The following is a 24,683-nucleotide window of genomic DNA, read 5'->3' as shown; positions in this document are numbered from 1 at the left end:
AAACAAATTTGTTTCAGTTTAGTGTCAAGATCCACCAACCAGATCAGGACTGATCTTCATCAAAATAATGTTTGAATCCCTCAAATCAGGAGCTAACACCAAGAGTTATTTCAAAAGAGACCAGAATATAGCTAACTTTCACAGCATAGTTCCATTTGAATGTTCAGGAATACTACTTCAGATGTTTAAGTCATTTACTGCATGTTGTTCTATACATATTACATAACCATATGTGAAGGAGAAGCCTTAAAAGAGGAATTCTATGTTTTCTTGCTAGCCTTACATTTCAGCTCCTCTCTAATGGCAGAGTGCTAGCGCCAGCCTGTCTCTACTTGTCAATTTTGGAAGTCTAATTCTATGACAGGTGAGCATCAGAATGTAACATGCTGTTCTAACAATATTTAGATCTTTACTCTTCTGCAGGTCATGCTGTTTTTTCAAGGCTGCCTGGTTTTTGTAATCAATCAACACACTGAGGAAAAAACAAGAGGCAAATGAAAGTAATCGTGAAGAAAATGAGAAGTACTATAAAAATCACAGCAACTCACACTTGGGCTGTCCTTGCCCTTGCTGTCTTTACTGGAAGCTCCACTCAGCTGCTCGATTAAACTGTAATGTGTTAATTGTTCGGGTCCATTCTCTCCAAAATGGCCATAGAGATGGTGTTGGTATAAATCCAAGATTGACATTGGGTTCCCCAGATATGACTTTCTCTGATTTTGTTTTTCCTGTTCAGCTGTAAGAGATGTTAAAAATAATATCGTTATGCCATCTTTAATTGATGAAATGCAGTCTGCATACACTGTTATGTAATTTTACAATTTAAAAATCTATTTCAAATGTTTTAATGTATCTGGAATTCAGTGTAATAAAAGCATTAAAATACTAGCTCTTAACTCTCCAACCAATGCATATACAAGAGACTGTTCATACTTAATATTCAAGGTGAAGGAGATGGTATGAGACAGCCAGAATTAATTTCCTTTGTTTTTAAATTATAGATGAGATGGTTAATTTGGGGGTATTGTTCTACTTATTTATTTGCTGTAAGCTTTTGTTCTTCTCTCTTAATAGCCTTTCATGGCAGATGTTCTAAGTTCCTTCAGCATGTCTTTCAGTTTTACTATATTTGATAATTCTCTAATTTTCCCTACATTTTTAGCTAATTAATAGAGCAGCATAAAAAAATAAACTGGTAAGGTTAGAAAACAGGCCCTACCCATTTGTTCTAGATCCTACTGTAATACAAGGAACATTAGGAATAAAACCTCAGCTTTCAAAGTCTAAGGCTGAAAACTCTTTCAGGAGATCAAAACAAAACGGGTGAATTTTTCTGGAGTTCCTGAAAACGTGCAGCAGACAGAGGCTCATGTAATCAGTAGCTTCTTTCCTCACCATTCTTGTTACACAAACTTCAACTCTACCTTGTCACCCAGAGCATTAGAAGAGCTTCTGCCTCCAGCACTTCTAACAGAATCGCATCAGGATAAAACCTTCATGAAACCGGAACCAAAACATTTTCATGGTTGAAATGGAGGAACCTGAAATATTTGGGTTATTCCCTGCTGTTCTACTGACCTTCCCCATAACACTGGGCAATGAAGGTCTTATCATTGACTTTCAATAGTCTTTGCATCAGGCACTCAGTCTGCCAGTCTTTCTGTTCTCTGCTCATAAATGGAAAATGAAAATCACTCCAACATTACAACTGTGCAACCAGTGAAAGTTCATTAATGTTTTGGGGACTGATAAAATAAATATCATTATCTACGCATATGAAAATATTCTCTGTGAATCAGTTTGCTGCAGCCCCTGCCCCATGAGGATGTTGTCAGGTTATATCGCTTGTGTGCGGAAAGAAGCTAAGATCTTTGAACACAGAATGGAATCAAGTACTGTTATTAATACAACATCAGAACTGCATTTATAGAGCATAGAACAGAAATCCTGACCATAAGGAATGACCACAGCAGAAATACTTTTGCAATAAGGCTTTATAATTTTTCTGTTTGTCTCAATCACAATTACGAATTCTAGTTCTGTTACTAGCCCAAAAGTTAGGCATATACACAAAATTAATGATTTGCTATGTAAAATGGTGACTTCAAGTCATGCTTAGGTATCATTAAACTTTGAATATGCTGCCGTTTAATACGACTGCTTACACACGATAAAATCCTTTTTTTTTTTTTACAAACTGTGATTAATTAAAAAAAAACTATCTACCTCTTTAACAAAACACATCTCTTTTATATTAGAACATGATCTGTAAAAGGCAAAATCTGTAACAATCAGTGTTTATGGGCTGAGTTAAATGACTTGCAACATTTCACACAGATTAAAAAGACAAAGTTACAGGAGTAACGTAAATAAACGGTTCAAGCTTCCTACTCTGCTCTCTCTGCGGTGGAATCACGAAAAATGGATTAGCTCTGAAAATGCCAAATGTTTCAGTCCAACTGCCAGCAGATACTAAAGAGCACAGTATGTCTGCCGACGGTATCTAGCCGCCCGTGGCATTTGAACGCATCCATCACTGCAGTATCTACTGTAGGTGCTAATCTCTGCTAGGTCAAGCTCTTTGCTGTGCAGGTCAGCACAAATCCTGTGAATCACTGAAGCTACTGCTTAAGCTCTCAGAGCTTCAGAGGTGCCCAGACCTCGCGCTGGCCTTTGCACTCGCCAGAATTCATCTCCTGCGGGGAAGCCGTGGGCTGCGTGGGCACGGACGTGAGCCACGGTCCTCCTGTGCCCGAGGGCACACTGAAAGCTGGCTAGAAGCACAGCTGGTGGTCAAGAGAAGGCAGCAATTTCTTGGGTTATTAAACACATAGAAAACTATTAGCTCAAGAAATTCACTTAAGGTGTTTTTATCCACTGGAATTCAGTAAATTCCAAGTTGCCAGAAACTCTTGCAACAAGGTTTGATACTTGAAAATGTCAATATATACATGGAGGACAATGAGACTTTGCTATGGCACCACAACCAACATCACTTTGATACAGAGGTTGGAAAACTATGGCCTTGATCATTGGGTTATTTCAGCTGGCTAATATAATTACAAAGGAAAAAGGAGAAGCTATCTTTATAGCGACCTTTTAACTTCTGTAATAATGTAACTGAAGACTTCTTTTTACTTCCACTGCAGGGATTTATGCCTAAAAACCTACAAGTTAAGATCCTACTAGCAAAAACTGTGGAAGACGGGAAAAAAAAATACACACATAAAATAAAAAGCAAAAAGTAATAAGAAGCTAATGGAAAATTAGACCGAAGAAAGATCTGGGGTTAGAAAGTGAGAACTAGATGGAAAGTTCAATGAAGGACACTATCTGCTGCTGAGTCAGAGTGGAGATGAGGGATAAACATTTTTATGTACAAATTTTCAATTACCTTGTTTGTTGTTCTTTGTTAACTCTATTAAAGTCTCCTCTGCAGTTCTAAAATAATTTGTTTCAAACTCTGGCTCCGGCTCAGTGTCACTGCTGCTTGCAGAATAAGTACACACTCTCAGAGCTCTGTCCTGTACAAATAAGGGTATTGCAATCATTCAAATGATGCATATACATCAAAATAATGTCGAAGATGGTATTAGGAGTGGAAGGTTTTATATTCATCATGTAGTATAAATGGACAGTTCAGCTGGAAAAAAATCTGCATTACCTGTTTAACTAACCACTTCTTCTTCAAGTAAGTAATCATCAGCCTGACATGGGGGAAATAACACACTCTTGTCTTGCCAAGTCCCCTGAGACAGTCTGGCAGACACAGTCCAGATTTTACCATATTTTCCACTGTGACATTGTTTTCAAAACCACCAACATTATCAGATAATTTCATCCACCAAGTTTAATTTTAAAACATCTCAACTATGTTTACTACAGTGTATTTATAACATGGAAAATTATCACACAATAAATGGTTTGCTGCAAGCAATTCTAGAGACAATTAGGATTGCCAGTAGACACTACTCATGCTTTCTATACCAGTAAATCCTAAGTTCTTCCTAAATTCATGTCTGTCATCCTGGCATTCACATTACAGTACTGGAGAGCCCTTAATTCGCAGCTGACTCCTATCTCATTGCTCTTTGGGAAGCAGCACTAAGCATTTTCTTCTGGGAGTGAAGAGGAATTCTGGGAGCTCTGGACGGCTTCTGATCACGGAAGGCTCAAACCTTTCAGCAGCTCAGTACAACACAACCCACAAAATGGGTATGGGGAAGCTAAGGCTGATACTCTTCAGCTAATGGCATCTACAAGTGAAAATACCACCTACTCTCCTAATCCCAAGTGCCTATCAGTGGCTCAAAAGTGTTTATAGTTCTGTTTTTCAGAGAGTGATACTAATTTCGCCCTCTACCCATCCATGTTGGCATTTTTAACTGATGCAGAGGGACATCCATTTGACAGGAAGCACATACTCATGGAGAGGGGACCAGACCTGAGGATACCTGCATGTAGCCAGGTATGGCCAACATTACCCATAAAACTGGGAGAGTATGAGTCATCTGTAGTCCTGAAGCCATTTAGACACATTCACACGTCAGCTACACCCACAGTGATCTTCTGACTCCTAGGCAGACTAATTAGCGGTAATACACGGATCATGGTTTTGGGACTGGAGGTGCTCAGTCACAACCAGCTCCAGGTCAAGACCACAGCATCATGGTTGTTACTTGGAATCCTACACTACTGCACTACATAGGATTCACCTCCAGTTTGTCAATGACATACAGGACAAGTAATTTTATCTCTCTCTTTCTGTTCTAAATATCCAGAGCATGTGCCACACAAAAATGTGGGATATTCCAGTCAGTAACTACTTGGATAAAGAGGACATGCAAAAAAGTTACACAAGAAAATGTTTTTAGCCCCTTGTAACGTAAGGCTTGTTAGCCAGCAGCCCAACCGTTTCCCCTCTTAACTCCCACTTTCTTGATAAAGTTTTCTTCTCTCTTTGCTAACCTGCTGACCCTGTACTTCTCATGGGGCTTAACAGTCTGGCATTCCTGAATATGAATAACTTGACCAGCATCAGCAGCAGCTTTTACACAGGTACATGCATTTGCCTGGTTATTCTTTCTGCAGTTTTCATTAAAAGATTAGAGGACAGACAGATCATTGCAGGGATTAACCAAGGACGGGTATCTTCCCATTCACAATACTTTCACAGCACATCTGCTCAAACACTCATACTACATAACCGTACAGACAAGGAGACCTGGGCCTGGGGAAAGAAAGAGATCAGAATCTCACGGTAAGCAAAAAAACAAGATCAAGTTTCCTGAAGAGAACAACAGGGTAAAAGGTCTCCATTTCCTTGTCTATAAAATGTCTGTCAGGATGTTAATTAAAACATGTTTGTAAACCATCAGGACAAATACCTTTGGGTGCTGCATTATTATTATCAATAAATAATGAGAATGCAAATGAAGGGCAAGAAAGTAAATGTAGCTGTTAGATTGCTAGTTACTCTCCCCACTATATTAAAAACATTCACCACAATACCTATCTCATTTAATAGATTACACTTCTTAACTTATACCTTTGTTTTAGTGGTTTTCTTGGTTGCCCACTCTGGAAGGAGTTTTCTGTTTTCCACCATTTCTTCAGTATGCTCTAATGAGGCAGAGGTCACAGAATTCGGTTCTTGTTCACTTTGCTTTGCAAGGTTAATTATTCCTGAATTAAGAGAGACATTATTTAAATTAGCATCTTCATGACAGTGTTTCAATTATAATTCAGAAAAAACTGAGGGCAAGTCATGATACTTTAATGATGTCAGATAATATCTTACAACTTATAGGAACAACATACTAACTTACTCGAACAATTCCAACAAGTACTGTGGCAGAATTTGATCCAAAGCCTTTTCCAGTTAACAAGAGAAGACAAAGGCATGAATTTAAATCCCTCTATTAGTTTTAAAATATAAACTCTTTCAAATAAGAAAAAACATTCAATAACTACTTCTAGGCATTGTAGGATCTGCTTTGCTATTTTATATTCTCAGAGAGAGAACAGTCTGTTAACATAATTAGCAGTACCCTCCTAGCAGAAAGCTCGTCTTTTTATTTGCTATATTTGCACTATGCAAAATCAGAACATCAAAGAAGATATATGGTACACATGAAATAAAGTGATAATTGTAATTTGGATGAGAAAGTGAGGGAGAGAAAAATCAAATGAAAATATTCTAATAAAGAATGAGTTGACCGCACCATCTGATGTATACCACTTTTTTTAACATCTCTTCATGACAATTTAATTAAGATACAAACCTTACAAGGTTGGTGCAGTGAATATTAGCATTAAGATCAGAACAATCTTACTGCTACGGACTTCTTATGAAGCAATTCAATGCTTGCAGTTTCTGTTCAATTTGTTATAATGACAGTGTTTAATCATGGACTCGACTCTATAGCACACTGCTGAATTGAGGTCACACATGTGGCTATTCAAGCATGTAGCGTATAATCTATAACTAAGATTTCTCTCTGAATCCTTCTTAGCTGTACCATAATTAACAGTACATGTATTTAAAAAATACTAAGTCTTAAAATAACTTTTATTTAGCTTTGATTTGAAACAAGTAGGGGAGTCTTCAATGAAGCATACAATGTGTATTTGCAGTCTATTATACCATTACGATACTGCACGGGGAATATTGCTAAATCAACTACGTTCTAAGATGTTTAATTAGAATTCTTCTGTTATGCATCTTATGAACATACAAAAGAGACTTCTTTCCTCCTCGGCTCAATATACATCAGCTCATTAGCAGAACACGTATTTGATGGCCTTAAACTAAACTTAAACTTGATATTTAACCTTATATGCTAATTACATGGAATCTCTCTTACAGACACAGTGATAGAGATTTATGCAAGTTAAACACTCACAACTTTTATAGCAGCAATAAACATGCTGACAAAGTGCTAACAACCGTAACCCCAATAAATACACAACGTTGCATTTGGTCAAGATAAAACAATTCTCTTCTCCATTAAGCCAATTACTTTTACTGCATTTGGTACCATATCGACCACGCTGACTATAAAGAATTCCCTGTTATAAATGCTATAGGTAATGATTTCTAATGTTATTGGCATATATATTAATAACTCAAAACCCTTCAAAAGGGCATATAGATGGGGAGTGTGGATTTATAAAAAAATGCACAGAGTTCAACAGAACTATTTAACAATACAAAGTTGCTTTGCTGGATTGCTAGTCCGTTGATTCCTTTGTTAGCTTTCATTTCATAGTTTAAACACACACATATTCGGTAAGTGAAAGTGAAGTATTTTATGTTTACATACAGAAATGTTTTTGTATTCTGTAGTAAAGTCATGAGAGTTTTGTTTGAGGTCAGGGCCACGTATTCACTGGGAAAGAATTCATGCATTAAGGCCAAATGAGTCTTTATTTCAAATCTGGCTGCAAAAGCAAGTCTTTATGAACATATCCTTCCTATGTCCTGACATGGCTACACTTTGTACTTTGCTGTGAAGCTTGACACTGAATATTACTGAACATCTGCATTCTTATTCAAGTCAAATTCCAAGGCTGGCATATGTTTTATCTTCAAGTACCGTTTCTTGAGAAAAGGGTTTAAGTATTTAGCACATTTTTCCTCAGATAAGCATTATGTGTAACAAAATTTCCATATGGCTCAGGTCACAAACTTGTTAACCTTATGTATTCATAAAAAGAATATTTTCTGCTTTGCATTTAACATTTCTGTTATCAGATGCCATTACTATAGGACTTGTGCTAATCAAAACACATATCAGGGCAGAAATAATGTGATTTTCGGTGTAATTGACATTTTACCTGAGGAAGCTGGTTTTGGAAGGCGACTTTGAAAAGGTCGTATACCTTTGGCAGTCATGGCCGGATCAGATGTTGAGTGACTAATTAGACTTTCCACAGACTCCTGGCTCTTAGCTGTCGAAGGCACTTCTCGCTCAAGAGTTTTGGATTTTACTGAAGGAGCTGGAAGAACCTGCTCAGGCAGTGCAAAGACTCCTGGTTCCAAGGTTGATTCTTGCTTAGAAACGTGTCGCCCTGTAGATCGGTTCCCTGAGTCGGGGAGGGGGAAGGTTCCAATCCCACTGTCCAGCGTCCTCATCTGGCAGCAAGACTCTGCGATACAGGAAAATTGTGTGACACGGTGGAGCTAAAGATGTCACTGATATTTAAAGACAGTGAAAAGGTCTGTGGGAAAAAAGGGCATCTTCAAGGGAAGCTTTCAAGGAAAGAAAATCCTTTTGCATTTTGTGAGTATAGTGTGACCTGTCATTTGTATGCTTCTGACACAATACGTCTAACTGAATACAATGAAGTACCATTTTGTGGTACAACTAAACTAGCTAACAGATGCCAAAACATTGAAACTGCTGTGCTTCAGAGTTACAACATGATAATGAATAAGCGATTACAGCTGGAATTTTGAAATGATTTGGTCTGAAGGCCCACAGAAAGTCTGCAGAGTACCAATGTGAGGGATTGAGTAGCACAATGTATTTCTTCCTATGTAAGCCCACACTCCACAAAAGCTTGGCCTCTCCATACCTCTGCTTCTTCATTGTTTCTCTTACAAGAAGGTGTAAATCAAAATGTATCATTTCTTCTTACACCAAACTAAGATCTACAGAACTTCCTAGAGCACCCCTAAATCTTGGATAGGATCAGCTTTGCCTTTGTTTACCTTGGTACACTCTGGTTCTGCGTATCTCATTTCGGGTAAGCGCACACTTCCCAACATGACACCAGACAGGGAGACCGTAAGTTCCTGGTCTGGAAGCCGTACGGTCACACGCAGCCCCCCAGCTCATCCACCCTGCTGGGAAGGGGCTCTGCTGACCATGGGACAGGGAAAGATTCAAGTGCAGATACGGGCACGTTGCTATTCTAGCAGCTCGGATGTAGCAGCACCACCCTGCTCTGTCATTTTCTACCGATTCCCAGGGATTTGCCTTCTGTTTGTATAATGAGCAAATAATATCGAAGGGACTATGGTAGTAAGGTCCTTCTGAGAGGGGTAAACACCAAAGAGGGAACTTCAGCAGTAATGGTTGGAAAATGAGCATAGTTTAGGTTAAATGTCTGGAAACATCCCTTGACAGTGAGATCTCCAGTCTGTGGCAGATGCTCCCAAAGGAAGCAGGCAAATTTTCCTTTGCTTTTAACAATTTAAGGCTACACTGGATAAAAAATAGACTGCAGTGAACAATTGTACTCAAGCAGGAGATGCAGAATATGACCCAATATATCTTTTCCATCTCTATTTTCTGTGTTCCTATTGATTTTTTTTTCTATGATATGACCATTTGTTATTTAAGTCTGTTGTAGTTAGCAGCCCTCTGTCAAGTCATTTTCATTATTTTTTCCTCTGCAGTGTTTCTAATACTCTCAGAAATTTGGAAATATTTCTCCTCTATGGGATTTGCCTGGTTTTGAAATAAGAAAATTAACATGGTCATTTTCTGTTAATATCTTAATCTCAGTGGGCCTTATCTGATAGTAAGTAAGAAATTACTTACAGATAAATAAAATGTCTGTTTACATTTCCTGGTTCCTGTCAAAGGAGGAGCAGTCTATACTTACATGGTCCTCATTCCCTTATCACTCAGGATCAAAGATTGCAAGTCATGATGAGCACATTGACCTCACAGGGCCTGGCTGAGCTGCAACAGCAAAACCAACTACGCACTATCTATTAAAAGGGCAACAAGTGACTCTGATTTCTCTCAGGCAATTACCGCATCTTGTCTAATTATATCCATAGGTAAAAGAACATAAGGTGTGCAAGCCAGGACTAGCTGGCAACTACGTTTTCCATCACATTTTTGAGCTATTGTGCCGTAATGATTTTAGAAGTTGCTGAAGGTTAACCAGGAAATGTAAAAAATAAAAGATAATTTGGTTCTGCTGTGTCAAAGGGAGGCATCCCAGGCACTGAACCCTCTGACTCTAGTTAACCTTCCCCTAAGATATCTATTCTTTTGCTTTTGAATAGTAAAATACCTAGAAAGAAGTGGGTAAACTGTTCCTCTCAGGATATAACAGAGTGCAGAAAAGTAAGTTAACAGGCTAGGTGTCTGTCCTTCCATTTACGCTGTAGATAATAAAGCTTAAACAGTGTGTTAGCTCATGGACAGGCAATGCTTCAACTAGTGACTGCCAGTGGTAGAATTAGTAAATAAAGGAAAAACCAGAATAAGAAAGGACTTCTGTTAGTTTCCTCTTAACCAGAAGAAAGACATTTGTGCAACACTGGTTGTGCTGGCAAGGCAGAGCTCTTCAGCAGAGACGTGGACTAAGTTGGAAGCATCACAGAAAATAACATCCCGAGAACAAAAGTTTGAAGTCTCCCCTCTGCTGTCTGGATGGTGAATGCTGAACCTGATTTTGCAACATGGTTCCACAGGGACTCTGAATTATTTTGTACTGTTGTTTCCTTTTCAGGAATTCTCTAGGAAACTATGAAGTCAGTCCCTCCTGATTATTACAGGAAAATTAAGTAGACTCAAAGCATATACCAAACAGCAAAACTAAGACTTTTGCTCAGGGTGAGCTTGAAGACGAACACTATTGTATCTTCAAAGGTCGTGTTTCTTAAAATGACAGGAGGATTTGTCTTACCCAGTGTTTCCCTGTGTATGTCTAGGAATGGACCAAACCAAGAGAAAGAAATACTGAGGGCCATACTTCCAAAACTACAGCCTCTTGCTGCTCCCAGAATAATTGGGAGAGTGATGGAGGAGCACACCAGAAGTGTCACATTTAATTAAAAGAAAAAAATAGTTTTAATCAATTACAGTCTTTCTTCATAAAGACTTTATCCATGATAAAGGAAATACACCATGTTGAAAACATTTTAAAATAGCTCACTAATTTTTAATTCTGCACAAGTACAAAAGGGTCTGGCTGTCAAAGTGCTCAAACCTCGGCAGCTCCCACCGCGACAGATTCCTGAAAAATCCTGTGGCTCAACTATGTTGACCAATCCTCAAAAAACCAGTCCTACATTCACAGAACATACCACAAAATTCTTCATGGATGTTACTTTTTCACTACTAAAAGTAACTAATTCATAGAATCACAGAATGTCAGGGATTGGAAGGGACCTCGAAAGCTCATCCAGGTCACTCCCCCACTGGAGCAGGAACACCCAGATGAGGTTACACAGGAAGGTGTCCAGGCGGGTTTGAATGTCCCCAGAGTAGGAGACTCCACAACCCCCCTGGGCAGCCTGGGCCAGGCTCTGTCACCCTCACTGAGAAGAAGTTTCTTCTCAAGTTTAAGTGGAACCTCTTATGTTCCAGCTTAAACCCATTACCCCTTGTCCTAACATTGTTTGTCACCGAGAAGAGCCTGGCTCCATCCTCCTGACACTCACCCTTTGTATATTTATAAACATTATTCGCCCCTAAAGCTATGTTATAGGAATAAAAAAGTATCTCTGAGAACAACTGGAATCAATGAATCTTGCATTGTTTTTAAACTTCTATGAAGCAACTGCAAAAATAGTTACACATCTCAGTGACAGCTTCCAAACCGAACCGTTCATGGCCCGTCTGACTTCATCGGCTGCACTGACACCTGCAATGACTGTTATCAGCGAGAGCTGCGCAAGACTACATAATGAAAATATGTAAAAGTTAAATATCTGATGCTGCGACAGTGCTACACAATACATGAAAAATGATTCTGCAAAACACCGAAGTTTGAAGAGGGTTATAAATGAGCTTAATTGCTTTTGCTTGTGAATTTTTCCTGGCATATAAGCCCAATTCCTTGCCTGATTCTGTTTTGTTTTGCCTCTTTCCCCGCCAGAGGAGAAAGCAGCTCACTCAATAGTATTAGTTTTTACAATGGATGCAGACAGACTCACCATCTGTCATTTCACTGAACAATCAGACTAGAATCCAAAGTCTGAAACAATGAAAGAGCCCCCTCCCTCCCTCCCATCATGTGGACTTGAGTCTGGGCAGAAAACAAAGTCCCTGGAAGTCCTACTGTAGAGAAACACTTCTCAAAACTGAAAACAGAAATAAGGAAACCTTTAGAGAAATCCCTTGGAGATCACAAAACTACTGACTGCATGGGAACCTTTTTACGACAGGGTGCTGTAAGAGCTTTTGGGAACAATCTGAGGAAGACCTTTAGCATTGAGAAGCTTCTCAGCCACTAAGCAAAAGGAGTTAACACTGTATGGAAAGTTTCCTGAACTCCCTACTCCTCAATAATTTTCAGGTTTAATATTTGCACAGGCAAGATGATGCAGTTCAAGTCCTACATCAGCTGGCCAACGTGGTCATTTCTAGAGTTGGACAGGTTTTCTTGTATTCCAATATCCCTGGTGTTTTACCAGAGTTTTCTGGTACCAGTAGAGTCTTCAACGTGGTGTCAACACCCAAATTAGATGCAATAAAAAGTATATTTGAAAATTGTGCACCATTCTGAGTGTATGGACAAGAGGAGAACAGAAAAGGCTGGTATCTATCAGGAATTCTAAAAATTAGATAATTACTGGGGAAAATTACAATAGCAGCTCCTTCTGTGGATTTTTTTACATCTGCCTCTCAAATATAAAAATTGAAGAGTTAGAAGTAAACATAGCTCACTGACAAGAACTGACAACCTAGAATTCATTAAAGTCCTTTAGGGCATTTGCCTGAGCACAGACGATTTAAAAATGCATCTTAAATACCAGCAACAGATCATTAAACCTAATTGTTTTTCAGCTTCTTTATTTGTTCTGAAACATTTCCCGCAAACACACCACCTCTAGCCCAGAAACTACCCTTGGTACAAATCCTTGGAGACCAGGAGGGAACACCCAGGGAAGCTGGTGTTGGTTCTGTGCTCCTTCCAAGGAATCGGTATTGGTCACGCTGAGAGTGAGAGCAGCTCTCAGTTGGACCCGGTACCACACTGTTTTACGTTGTTATATATACCCTTTTACTAAGGGGGTTATAATACCACTTTATTGTAAATAAACATTTAACTGAATAACTGAAGAAGGTTTCAAAATGTTTCCTCAGGTAAAGATTCACATTCTAGTGAAGTCTGTTTATGCTCTATCTTAAAGAGTTTCACAGATGCTCAATCTATTCACAAATCACACACCAGTCTTTCTTTACATAGGGACTGTTACGCTTTTAACAAGTCCATATATTCACTCACGGTTATTTTGACCATCTAGTTAAAACGATATTATGATGCTTAATCTTCCATAAAAATCTTTACGGAAACCACAAGATCCAAAGTTTTGCCCACAGAGCTAAAATAAGGCATCAATCAGCAGTTCTATTAAGCAGGTAAACTGTCTTATGTGCATCCATAATGTTATTCAAAATGGCCAGGCAATTGACCCACTTTGAATTAAACAGAGTGAGACATTTCTGGATGTGGACATACACAGAAGTGTGCATGTCACTTGACTTTGATGGCCAATCTATCTTAACATTAAAAATAAACAGCAATAAAGAGGACAACTGTAGTTTAGGTAAAAAGATGACAGATAGTTCTGCTTACATCAGGCTTTCTATGTATAACGCTAGCAGCATAGCTAGTAGTTTTCTTTCAAAGCAGCATCTCACCTCGTGAGAAAAAGTGAAATTCTCCCCTGTGCTCATCACTACAGCTGGTTTGAGATCTTCCTCACATAAATTTTCAAGTTTTGGACTACAAAACTGTACATGATTGACACAAATTTCGGCTGAAACCTTTGAGTAACCACCAGAACTTTCCGCAGCAAGCCGACATTTTCAGGAAAAAAATAGCAGTCAAAAATAGCTCTGTATCAGGAACAGTCTTCCTGGGAAATTTCCAGCAAGCTGTTTTCAGAAGCACAGACTCACTTAAGCCTTGAAAGAAGGTTTTGAGAGACACGTAACACTTAATGGGCTTTCTTCAAGGAACATCTAGGCCACTAAAAATGAAAGGGCATAATTCCCAGCAGAACAGAATACACAAATTCTAAAAAATTACCTTTCTTTGCATTAGAAAGTTCAAGACTCTACTAAACGGACACAGGGAATCAGAGAACATGTAGTTGTTTTCTTCTGAAACACAAACGGAGTATAATTTTTCCAGTATTTTGAAACATGCCAAATTATTAATTAATACTTTTTATTTTTTTTCAAATGTAAGCAGGTCTCTGCAATATTGCTTTATTAGTTAATAAACATCTTTAAGATACATGTGGCATTGGCAGGAAGAACCTAAACTACAGATGGCAAAACAGATCTCTTTATTTGCACATCCTTCTCTTCATCTGCAATGCCAAAGCAACCACAAAAAAAATGAATGTATTACTGCCAAATCAACGTCAATTTTAAGAAGATTATTCCTTCTGGGTTTACACCATAATTTGATCCAATTAGTTGAAGATGAATGCATTATTGTTTTCTATCTAGATCTGAATGATAAGCAGTATGCAAAACTGAAAAACCCCAAAGGTTATGGTAGGTAAAACCAGGAGAGACACAAGTCTTCACAGCTCCAGTGCTCCCATGGGTACCACACTGCTGAAATGGAATTAGCTCTAATGTACACTAAGGAAGGGTAAATGGGAGGATGATTGTGCAGTGTGCTTTCAAATGATGGATCTACAAGTGAACTTCACTCGTGGCTTCTTGAATCTGGGATTACAATGTATGCTTATTTACAATAACAAAAACAAATGCAACAAATAGAGACTTTTACAACTTAGTGTTCTTTCTGTTGCTTCAACATGTCATTTGTCCAGTAGTTTTTCTTCAGAGTTTTCCATGACCACAATCCCATATTTGAAAAGTATTTTCTGAGTCAAAATAGATAATTGCTGCCTCATTTTAATTCCAGTTCCACCTTAAAATACAGTTCTACCAGTAAATCAAAACATTAGTTTTAATTATTAGCAAGTACTAATAATCTTGTACTCCAATCTGGCAGTGATCTATGTTTTGGTTTTTCATAAGTGCTTCCCATTGCCCTTAAGGCATTTAGATCCCTCTCTTGCACTCTTGGAAAGAATGGCGGCAAGTTACTTAGAACAGGGTTGTTACAGAGAACAAAACTTTGAATTAGATGGAAAAAGAACTTGGATAACTCTTGGAATTTTCCACTCCACATCTCTCAGTGTCTATTAAACACACAGGTATTTAATGCAGCTTCCAGCTGGGGAAGTCCCACAACCAGTGATGTCTGGAATGATCTCTCTGTATTACGCTGTTTACTTTCTTTCTAAAAATCAACTTGCTGTTCTCAGGAGATGGGATATTAGAATTAGATACCATTTCAGTCCTACTAGAAAAGAAATATTGAGACTTAGAATTCATGTGAAAAGCACCTTTAAGCTCTGTGTAAAAGGTAATTAAATGCAGCCCAGCTGCAGCCCGGCTGTCAATGAGACCAGCCTAGAAATACTTTAGGGAGCCAGCCCTCTTCTTTTTTGGCTGTATAGATCCCCTTTGGTTTTACCTCTGCACTTGCCAATCAGCCTTACAGAAGTCCAACTATCTTTCAGAAATCCTTGTAGATGAGTAATAGGTGAGAAGAAAGAGCAGTCCTCACATCTGATGCAAGATGTGAATCCAAGGTAAGCAACAGCTCTGCTGCAGTGCAGAAATGTGGCTTTTCCAGGGTTTTTCATTGAGAATAGCCTTCTGTTTCCCTTAGTACCCAGAAATGTAAGGGTTGGGAGCCAACAATTGCACACTGCCTAAGGAACATGGTACTGGGGATTGCTCGTTCAGGCCCTGGATGAATGCCAGCCTTCGTTTGCCATTCTCTAATAGAAAAGACATGTCCCATCTCCCAGAAATTGAAGCCCAAGAAAGGAGGGTTTATTATGGAACCATGCGCTAGCTAAGGGCTGCCCCAGCCATGCCTTTTCTAGGTAACCACAGCACATCTTTCTCTCTTTATACCTCAGTTCTTCTTAAAACACAGAGCTAATCACACCTCCTCCTTACACAGTGACATCGTGAGGATAAGGAACCCAGGAGTCTGGCAACCGGTACGTAACCAACCTGCAACCACCTGAATGAGTAACGCTTGTGGAGAAATAACTTTACTCTAGCTTTTTTGGAGGCTGTTCAGGAATTAATAGCAAGCTGCAAACTACTTTCAAGAAACAATAAGGATGTTATTTTGCTGATATTATTAGAGGTATCTGGTTTGACTGTAGTTGGGCAATAACTGCTGCTTTAGACTGCAGTTAGAAAAGAGGTCATACTTTGCATCCCAGATACATGGGCTGTGCACAGTGCCCACGGGAGCATTTGCTGCTGGTATTTGGCTGCTCCATCGAGGGTTTCTGCTCACCGCCTCGTGCATTTGAAGCACTTAAGGATGGAACCACTGATTTACATGCTCTTAAGCAACTCTCCTAAAAATTGGAGTTGGGTTTCACTCACATTGAGACACGTTCTTTGATTTCTATTCCCAACAGACAGGACTAGTGATAGTGCTTTAGGCATAAATGCCGTCTCTGGTAAGCACAGACCAATATATAAGTGCATAGGAAGCTCGAGGCTTTGCAAATGCACATGAGAAAATACTATATTTATTTTAGTAACATCACTGCTTTTTGTTTATTAGTACAAAAAAAGACTGAAGTTAAAACCACATGAATATTAAATGAAGCTTTAAATAATTTACTTTTAGTTCTGCCATGCAGACGGCTTTACTTAAGGGTGCTACTAATAAATGGTTACAAATACACATGCACACCTGAAACGGATTGATTTTATTTCTTAATTAATGAACTGAAAACTCATTAACAGAGTGAGCACAGAGAGCTTTGAGTAACTTTTAAGTGAACTATAATCTTTCCATTCAAGTACTCAAGTTCATCTCCTTCAAACCAGCTGAATCACTGTAAAACTAACTGCATGAAAGCAGAAGCTGGTAAGAAACCATCATGATTTAAGGCCAGAAGAACGAACAGAGATTTTTTTCAGGAATTCTATTTTTTTGTGAAAAAAGAAAGTATGCAATGTTACATGGTGTTTCAAAACCATGTTGAAGATAGGCAGAAGGGTAATGATTCACCATAAATGTATTTGTTGATTTCTTTTTTCCTCAGAGCAGATTGTCCAAACACTGAGAAATTTTCTAGTTCACCTAGTATCAACAACAATGAATTGTTTAAGTATTATTTCACTATTATAGTGTTTTTTCTTTCTAAGAGCTTGTTTTTCTATGACATACTAGAATGGCTAATTGCTTAATCAAATGTCAGCAATTCAGGTCTTTTACTGAAGACATGAATCAAAGCTCCTCAAACTCAATTAAAAATGGCAAAGACAATAACAAAGCCAGGAGTGGGCATCCTATCTTCAGAGTGAGAATTTAGTAAGGCATACTCCGACATAGCTCAAATATAATTGATAATTCAGGTGAAAATGTATTTTTTCTAAAAATTGTACTAGCTGTACTTGCAGAAGAGGAGCACGAAGTCCATGGTTGCACAGTTGAAACAAATGTTTATAACAACTCAACAGATACTCATTCGAAATGCTTTTCAGTTTGCTCCGTTGTACTTCAGGTATAAAAATTTGAGTGAATAGGAAATGCATGAGTGAAGCTCCACACACACATCTACAGATGGTCCTCGCCAGAAGCAAAAAAACATGTGAAGCAGAAAAGGTTCAAATAGAAGGACTCGTACTGTTATATAGAATACTGGCATGTACTATTGTGTTCTAAGTATGATAATCAGGTGCAGTCCTGATTTGAGTAATAACAACAAATATAGATTGGGCCAGGCTGTAAAGAAGTGTAAATCAACACAGCAGCATTTACTTCAGAGTTGAAGAACCCAGCCATCCTGTTTAATTGACATTTTAAGCCTGAATGAGACCAGCAGATTCTTAGTATCTTGAATAATGATTAGACTGTATCCTATACATAACGTGTAAAGAGCCAGATTTCTTCTCATTCCAGTGACAAAATTTGGTATTTCTGGGTGAATAAAGGCAAAGAAGGAAATTAACAGCAAATCATTGTGGCTAATAAGGAAGTGTTGATCTAAAATATTAATTCTCTCCACAGAAGGAAGACAAGCTAGACAGCAGGCTGCAGCAGTGCTGCAGAAGAATTGGCAATTAGACAAGTGCTCTGTGTATTATCTTTTAAAGTACAAAGAAATTATTTGTCTCTGCCAGACTGTGAAGAAGGTAAGCTGACATGAATTAGAACACACTAATGGATGTTAGTTTCTTATTATTCACCTTGGCAAGGTTCTCCATCTTCTTCAAGGAACGTCAGTAACAACTAGAAAAATACACAGAAAAGTTTCACTCTATGATCATAAGCTCCGTTAGACCATCATTTCAAAACTGATCTCTGCACAAGAGTCAAGAACACAGCACAGCAGACACTATTCATCCCATTGCTGGTGGCCCAGACCCACACTCTGCTGTTCCTCTCACAATTCTGCAGAGTACCCCGTTCACCTTCTCACCTCTCCAAAAAATACACAGTAATAAAATTGCACTGAGAAGACGCAGAGCAACTCAGTAGAAGAAGAGGATATGTAATCAGCTTTATGCATCACTGTGAGCTGTTTCTGATGAGCAAGTCCTGGGATGGTAAATGCAGAATGCTGCTCACACTGCCCTGGAAGGCCACCCAACAGCGTCACCACACCACATCTTCAGTAATGTGAGTATTGCAGCATAAGAACACCGGACAGCTAGATGTTGTGTAAAGTCTCCAATAGAAATGGCACATGGTCATGGACAGATTTAGAACGATATCCTTGAAGAAATTCAAAACTCAGATGATCTAGTCCCTGAGCAAGAGAACTTCCAATCTATGTGCTTCTAAGGGTGCGTTTCTACATGCAAGACCATCATTTATTGCAATGTCTATTGGTTATTAAACAAGATTTCCACTCAGTGATGCCTCATTTTAGCTACACCAGTTCAGAAAAGAAAGTAAAGGACAGACACAGGTCATTTCAGTGGTGCTGAAGGACCAGAAAATGAAGATTTTGAAGTACTAAAGGGGAAGAATAGTGCTTGATAATTGCATGAAAATGTAAATGCTTTGGGGATACTTGAGGGAGGCATGAGATGGCATCAACTATGAGGAAATGACAGAGGCGTTTAGGTGAGTGATAGTACAAATGTAACTGCTTTTTACCCAGCCGAGCTCAATTCTGTTTATGCATTTTCACACGTCTCCTGTCTGAAGTGTCCCAAAGACATGGCAGATAAGGACATTGTGAGGCGATCTCCCATATCTTCCAGGCCCTTCATGGCACCTGGTTTTGAGGCTTTTGTTTTGTTTTTTGTTGAACAAGTTTGGATTCTGATACTGCTAGAGGCAGGCAGCTTAGTTTAGTATTTATTCATTAATCTTTGTTTTAGCAACTGGGACGCTAGTCCTTTGGATTAACATCCAAGCTGGTTAGATGCAGCAACTGAGCATGTTGTTAAGTTGCCTGATCCTCTGCAGTCCCATTTCTGAGTTCCAGCCCAGGAAGCATAATCACTAAAGCAACACAGTCAGAACCTACAGGTTAAACACCCACCTCTCAGCTTCCACATGCACACAGGGCTTTAGAAAGCAGCTTTGTTACTGACGCACAAATAAATGCATGCATATTTGTGCCAGTGTTCATGTAGATAAGATTCATAACAAATCCAATAGTTTATCACAACAAAACATTTTTGAGCATGCGTATTGGAAATAGGAACAGACTCAGGTTGGAAACGGATTCGGTGAGAACTGGTTTCGTCTGATGGCTTTTACAGACAGCAACCTCATAGGTAGGGACTTCCAGGTACTCCACAGCTTTTCTGGGTGGTGATGGGGAAGATAAACATTTTTCCTCTATCTGCTCATGTGTAAATGAATGATTCAACTGCTATATCAGTGATAGGATGATTGCTAAATGGCTCTTCTCAACTTCTATCAGTGGCCTGATGAAAGGAATTAACACTGACAGTGATAAGTTGTTTCCTCAGGCATTGAGACTTCATGACAAGAGAGGGTTTTTTTTATGGTCAAAAGACATTTTATCAGTTGAATATTGTTCTTCATTAAATGTATTAGAGGCGTCCAAGGATTTGCTTGACATTTAAGCAACTTCTGCCTTCTTTTGCCTCTCCAGAGTGATGTAGATCACCTCTCTTTGCTGAATGCACAGACTGTAATGCAGATCAATTTGTTCACCATCTTTTCTCTGTCACTTATTCTGTTACATTTATCTCAGTAATTCATTACAGAATGTAAATGTGTTTGCTCAAATATGTCAGATTTAATGGACATGTTTTAGGATGACGCATGTCAAACTTAATGTATTTACCACATTAATCAGGCTTGTTTCCTTTGCATCTATTTCCACTCCCTGAGAATGAGAAAACACGAATTCGAAGGCTGTTGACTTAGCACTCCTGTAAAAACACCCAATGTTTTACCCATAATGGTGGTAAAACCAAGTCTTTTGTTTGGGGGTGTGCAGTATTTTTTCTTCTCTTACTGGAAGCTTGGTGCAAGCTTATTAAATAAGCACATGAACTGCTATTATTTTCATCAAGTTTTGGAACAGGCCATTGGATAACTTATATAATTAAGTATTATGAGTATGTACCTGAAATGGCACATTCAGAAATAAAATCTGAAACATACTTTTCCAGCTCAGGTGTTCATCAGATCTAGATTTCAGAAAGAAACCAAGAGAAAAAACGTAGATGGCACTGGAGCAAGGATCTTTTGATTAGAAATGGTATGAGTATGGAAACAAAAGGGCAGGCTCTACGTTGTGATCGAGATTCGCGGGGAGTCAGATAGTAGAGCAACACTGGGCATGATACAAGCAGAAAAGAGTGACCACCATTTTTAAATAATGCAGGTGAACATACAGGAGGGGAAAGGTGAGAAAATAATACCATGGCAGTAAATGGGTATATATGCTGGAAAACCATGCAGAAGAACCAGAAAGAAAAGAGGAGTCAGAGACAAATTTACCTGGGGTATTAGAAAGAATACAGGTCCTTCTCCTCATAGGAATGTCTGCTTATGAAGTGTGGTTTTTTATTATCATATATATAGTTTCATAGTGTGGCTACTGGATGCTGAATAAAACAGTATCAGAATACACAGATAAGGCTATCATCTTTAGTATTTTGATACCTCAATACAAGTAATTATAATGCTGACATTCCATTTTAAGACAAACCCACATACATCTACACCATGTTATATGTCCTATGTTTGCCATCAGTACCTCTGTAAAATTGCTACCAAGTTGCTAGCAACTTTGTGTAAAATTGCCTGTGAAGGACATCCCTAGTTTCTACCAAAAATGTAGTTTTGATCACTTTTCTTTCCTGCATATGAAGCTTAAAGAGGTGGCCTTTAAAACACAACACAATACAACACATAAAATACCAACACTGCTTCCTTTCTGGAACATTAGGCATCCAAGGGATTCAACCAAATGTTCTCTAAGAAGACAAATCTCCAAAAGTTGCTTAAAAAACAGACCTTCCTTCTTCTGACCGGAATGCCTTTAATTTAAACTGCAAAACCCTTCCACAAAGTTTTTCTTGGAAAGTAGAAAAAATGACAATAAAGCCTTCTATAAGGCAGATGATTATCGAGAACTTTAATGGAATTGAGCGCTGGGCTACAGCAGAGCTACAAAAGAATCCCTTGACCTCAGTGTATGTTTTTGTTCCAGCACAAAGCAGCGAAGTCTACAATGCACTTGTAACGTTGCTTTGATAGTGTGCAAACCCAACCCTCTATCTAACCAGAGACTTTTCAAAACCCTTTTAAGGGTCTGCAGGCGTTTTCTCTGTACTACAGAAATGCCAGTATCCCATTTAATGTTGGATGCATCAATTTTGAGCAACTGACCTCTAATGAAAAGTTGACAAAAATTAGACCCAAGTCTTTTTTAGAAGTTTCAGAAATTCTGACTACATTTATCTTCATAGTCTTTGCCTGGCTCTGAATTTCACCTGAAATGCTCCAAACAAACAATGTGAGTCAGTGCTACAGTCAGATAATGTCTTTACAAGACTCGTGAATCTTTTCACTGTGGATTCTAACGTCAGCCTGGCTCAGGGAATTAACTCGCCATACAAACCCAGCAGGCATCATCCTGTGCTTCCAGTGGAGCAGATAATATTACCAACAACCCTCAAATATATTTTGGATTGCTACTACCAATTTTTGCGTTATCAAGTATTTGCTCTCTCGAGTACCCACAATGCACACACAAAATGCAGCTCTGCTCAGATTTATTTTATTTTTTTTTTTTTTAAATTTTGACCAGTGATGTCATTCAGAGGACAAAACCCACCTGCAGCCATGTCACAGAATCACAGAATCGTTTTGGTTGGAAGAGGCCCTCAGGATCATCAAGTCCAACCATAACCTAACTCTAGTACTAAACCACATCCCTAAGAACCTGATCTAAATGCCTTTTAAACCCCTCCAGGGATGGTGACTCCACCACTGCCCTGGGCAGCCTGTTCCAATGCCTGACAACCCTTTCCAGGAAATTGTTTTTCCTAATATCCAATCTAAACCTCCCCTGGCACAACCTGAGGCCATTTTCTCTTGTCCTATCACTTGCTACTTGAGAGAAGAGCCCAACCCCCTCCATGCTACAACCTCCTTTCAGGTGCTTGTAGACAGTGGTCAGGTCTCCCCTCAGCCTCCTGTTCTCCAGGCTGAACAGCCTCAGTTCCTCAGCTGCTCCTCATCACACTTGTGCTCCAGACCCCTCACCAGCTTTGTCACCCATGTCCCTGCTGTGAAAACTCAACAGGCTTCCTGCAGTGCTGATACAAACCTCTGCTGAGGCTCAAAGAGGAAAGACTGAGTGTGCCATTTTCTCAGACACCAACGCTTTGGTGATTTACCAAACCACATGTTTGAAAGCTGAATAATAATAATTTTTTTGGATCCAGTTTCCTTTTCACTTTGTCACCCCAAATGGGTGACAAATGGTATATGCTTTTTGCTATTAATATACTCAAGCTTCACACAAAACACAATCTTAGCATATATTCACCAGCCTAAACAGGCTGACGAGAAGTCTCTGAGAAGGTTTTAGATCTACTCTTGAATTTATACTCAGGTTTCAAGGAAATGGGGTTTTATATTTTTTTTGTCACAGATATTTCTATGTGTAAATATGTTCATTCACCATAGTAGATTTCCAGTGCTCATTTTATCTTTAGCAATTTCTAATTGAATCAAACAAAAGGACTGAAGTTCAGGGAGTACATCAAAGCATGGACAGTTCATCTAAAGGAATTATTTTGTTGAACTGGGAGGACTTTTGTCTTCATTACAGATACATATAGTCCTAAAGAGAAAACAAGGCTATGAGCCTTTTAATTTGTGTAGGGACCTGTCCAGCCAAAAATACTTCTCCTTCATGGTGCCTGCATTTTAGCCTTAACAGCTGAATATTATAAGAAACACAACTGTGCTCCCAAGACACAGGTTTACTAGAAGGGAAATTTTCTATTACTGTGTATTCTTGTATACTTTCAATTTAGCAAATCCAAAGAGTCAGCAAAATATTTAAATTTGTTCAGCTCAACAACTGACAATAAATTAAAAACATAGCAACTGGCATTTTACACGTTTTTTGTTTAACACACCCAGGATCATTTCATTATTAGAAAGTGATGAGCCAGCATTGTCTTACACGATACCAACCTTGAAGATGGTTCAGTTATATGTATCTTGCTTATTAACTAACGGGGCAGAACTGATGTCAATTTAGGTATTTTACAGTGACTACTACAGCAACATGTTTTTCCTATTATTTCTTTACCGTAGTAAAAAGCATCTTCCCTGCTTAATCATAGCCATTCTATATCTTCTCTACGTTCAGCTCTATTTTGTTAAGCTCAAAAACAATAGTACAAACTCATTGAAGTACATCTACAAAACCACAGTGAACTTTGTTTTCTTGAAACCACTGCTTCTGATGATGAAGAATGCTGTAAGAAATTAACTTACAGCCCACTGAAATTGTCCAGATTTCATAGACGTTCCTGTTCTGGAAGAGGCCCCAACACTGTGAAACTGTGTCAGGAAAACAACAGACCAAAAGCCTCCACCAGGACCTGCCCTCTTTGATCAGACTAAGGACCTGGCTTAGAGTTTCAGAGTCTGAAGAAAGGACCTGGCAAGAGTTTCAGTCTTGAAGAAAATCAGCATCTTTCTATGAAAACTTTTGTATCAGAAAAATGTCAGAACCTTTGTTAAGGAATTTGGTGAATCTGAGTGAGACCCAGGATAGTTTGCTATCCACAAAGAACTACGTGGACATACAGTAGCAAAAATACCAATGTAAGATAAAACAGCCTGATGAGAGTGGAATAAAGCACAGTGAGACACTGCGTTAGGAATACTCAGGAAGTGCACTCGGAGCCATGCTGCTCACTCCCCAAGCTCGTGCTTGCCTTGCTGAAATAAGTAATTAGCGGTACATTCTGCATTAGCACTCACTGTGCTAATGTTAACGAATTTGCTTAGACTTTTATTATTTTTACGGTGCAAATACTACCTATTGCACATAATGTCTCCCACTATCGAAGAGTTTCCTGACACTAACCACTAGACCCTCAGAGTAAACTTCTTGAGTTGTTCTACATGGTTTGACAAGGCAGAGCAGGGATAGACGGCAACCTGTGTTG

The 24,683-nt window shown here is 38.8% G+C and overlaps 1 protein-coding gene across 3 annotated transcripts in view; it reads right to left on the bottom strand.

The window, feature by feature from the left end:
* Positions 1-24,683, bottom strand: part of NCKAP5 (NCK associated protein 5) — a 487,324-nt gene that overhangs the window by 26,371 nt on the left and 436,270 nt on the right. For all 3 annotated transcript variants that reach the window (XM_021296516.2, XM_021296523.2, XM_065069581.1), the window contains 4 exons: positions 7,840-8,151; positions 5,549-5,685; positions 3,395-3,524; positions 549-736 (listed from right to left, as the gene is read on the bottom strand). In XM_021296516.2, the coding sequence (XP_021152191.2) occupies positions 549-736; positions 3,395-3,524; positions 5,549-5,685; positions 7,840-8,151 (767 nt within the window). The remainder of the gene's footprint in view (positions 1-548; positions 737-3,394; positions 3,525-5,548; positions 5,686-7,839; positions 8,152-24,683) is intronic.

The sequence above is a fragment of the Columba livia genome, chromosome 7, assembly GCF_036013475.1.
Source record: "Columba livia isolate bColLiv1 breed racing homer chromosome 7, bColLiv1.pat.W.v2, whole genome shotgun sequence".
In the NCBI taxonomy this organism is placed as follows: Eukaryota; Metazoa; Chordata; class Aves; order Columbiformes; family Columbidae; genus Columba; species Columba livia.
The sequence above is the reverse complement of the archived record's forward strand: the minus strand, read 5'-3'. Positions and strand labels throughout refer to the sequence as shown.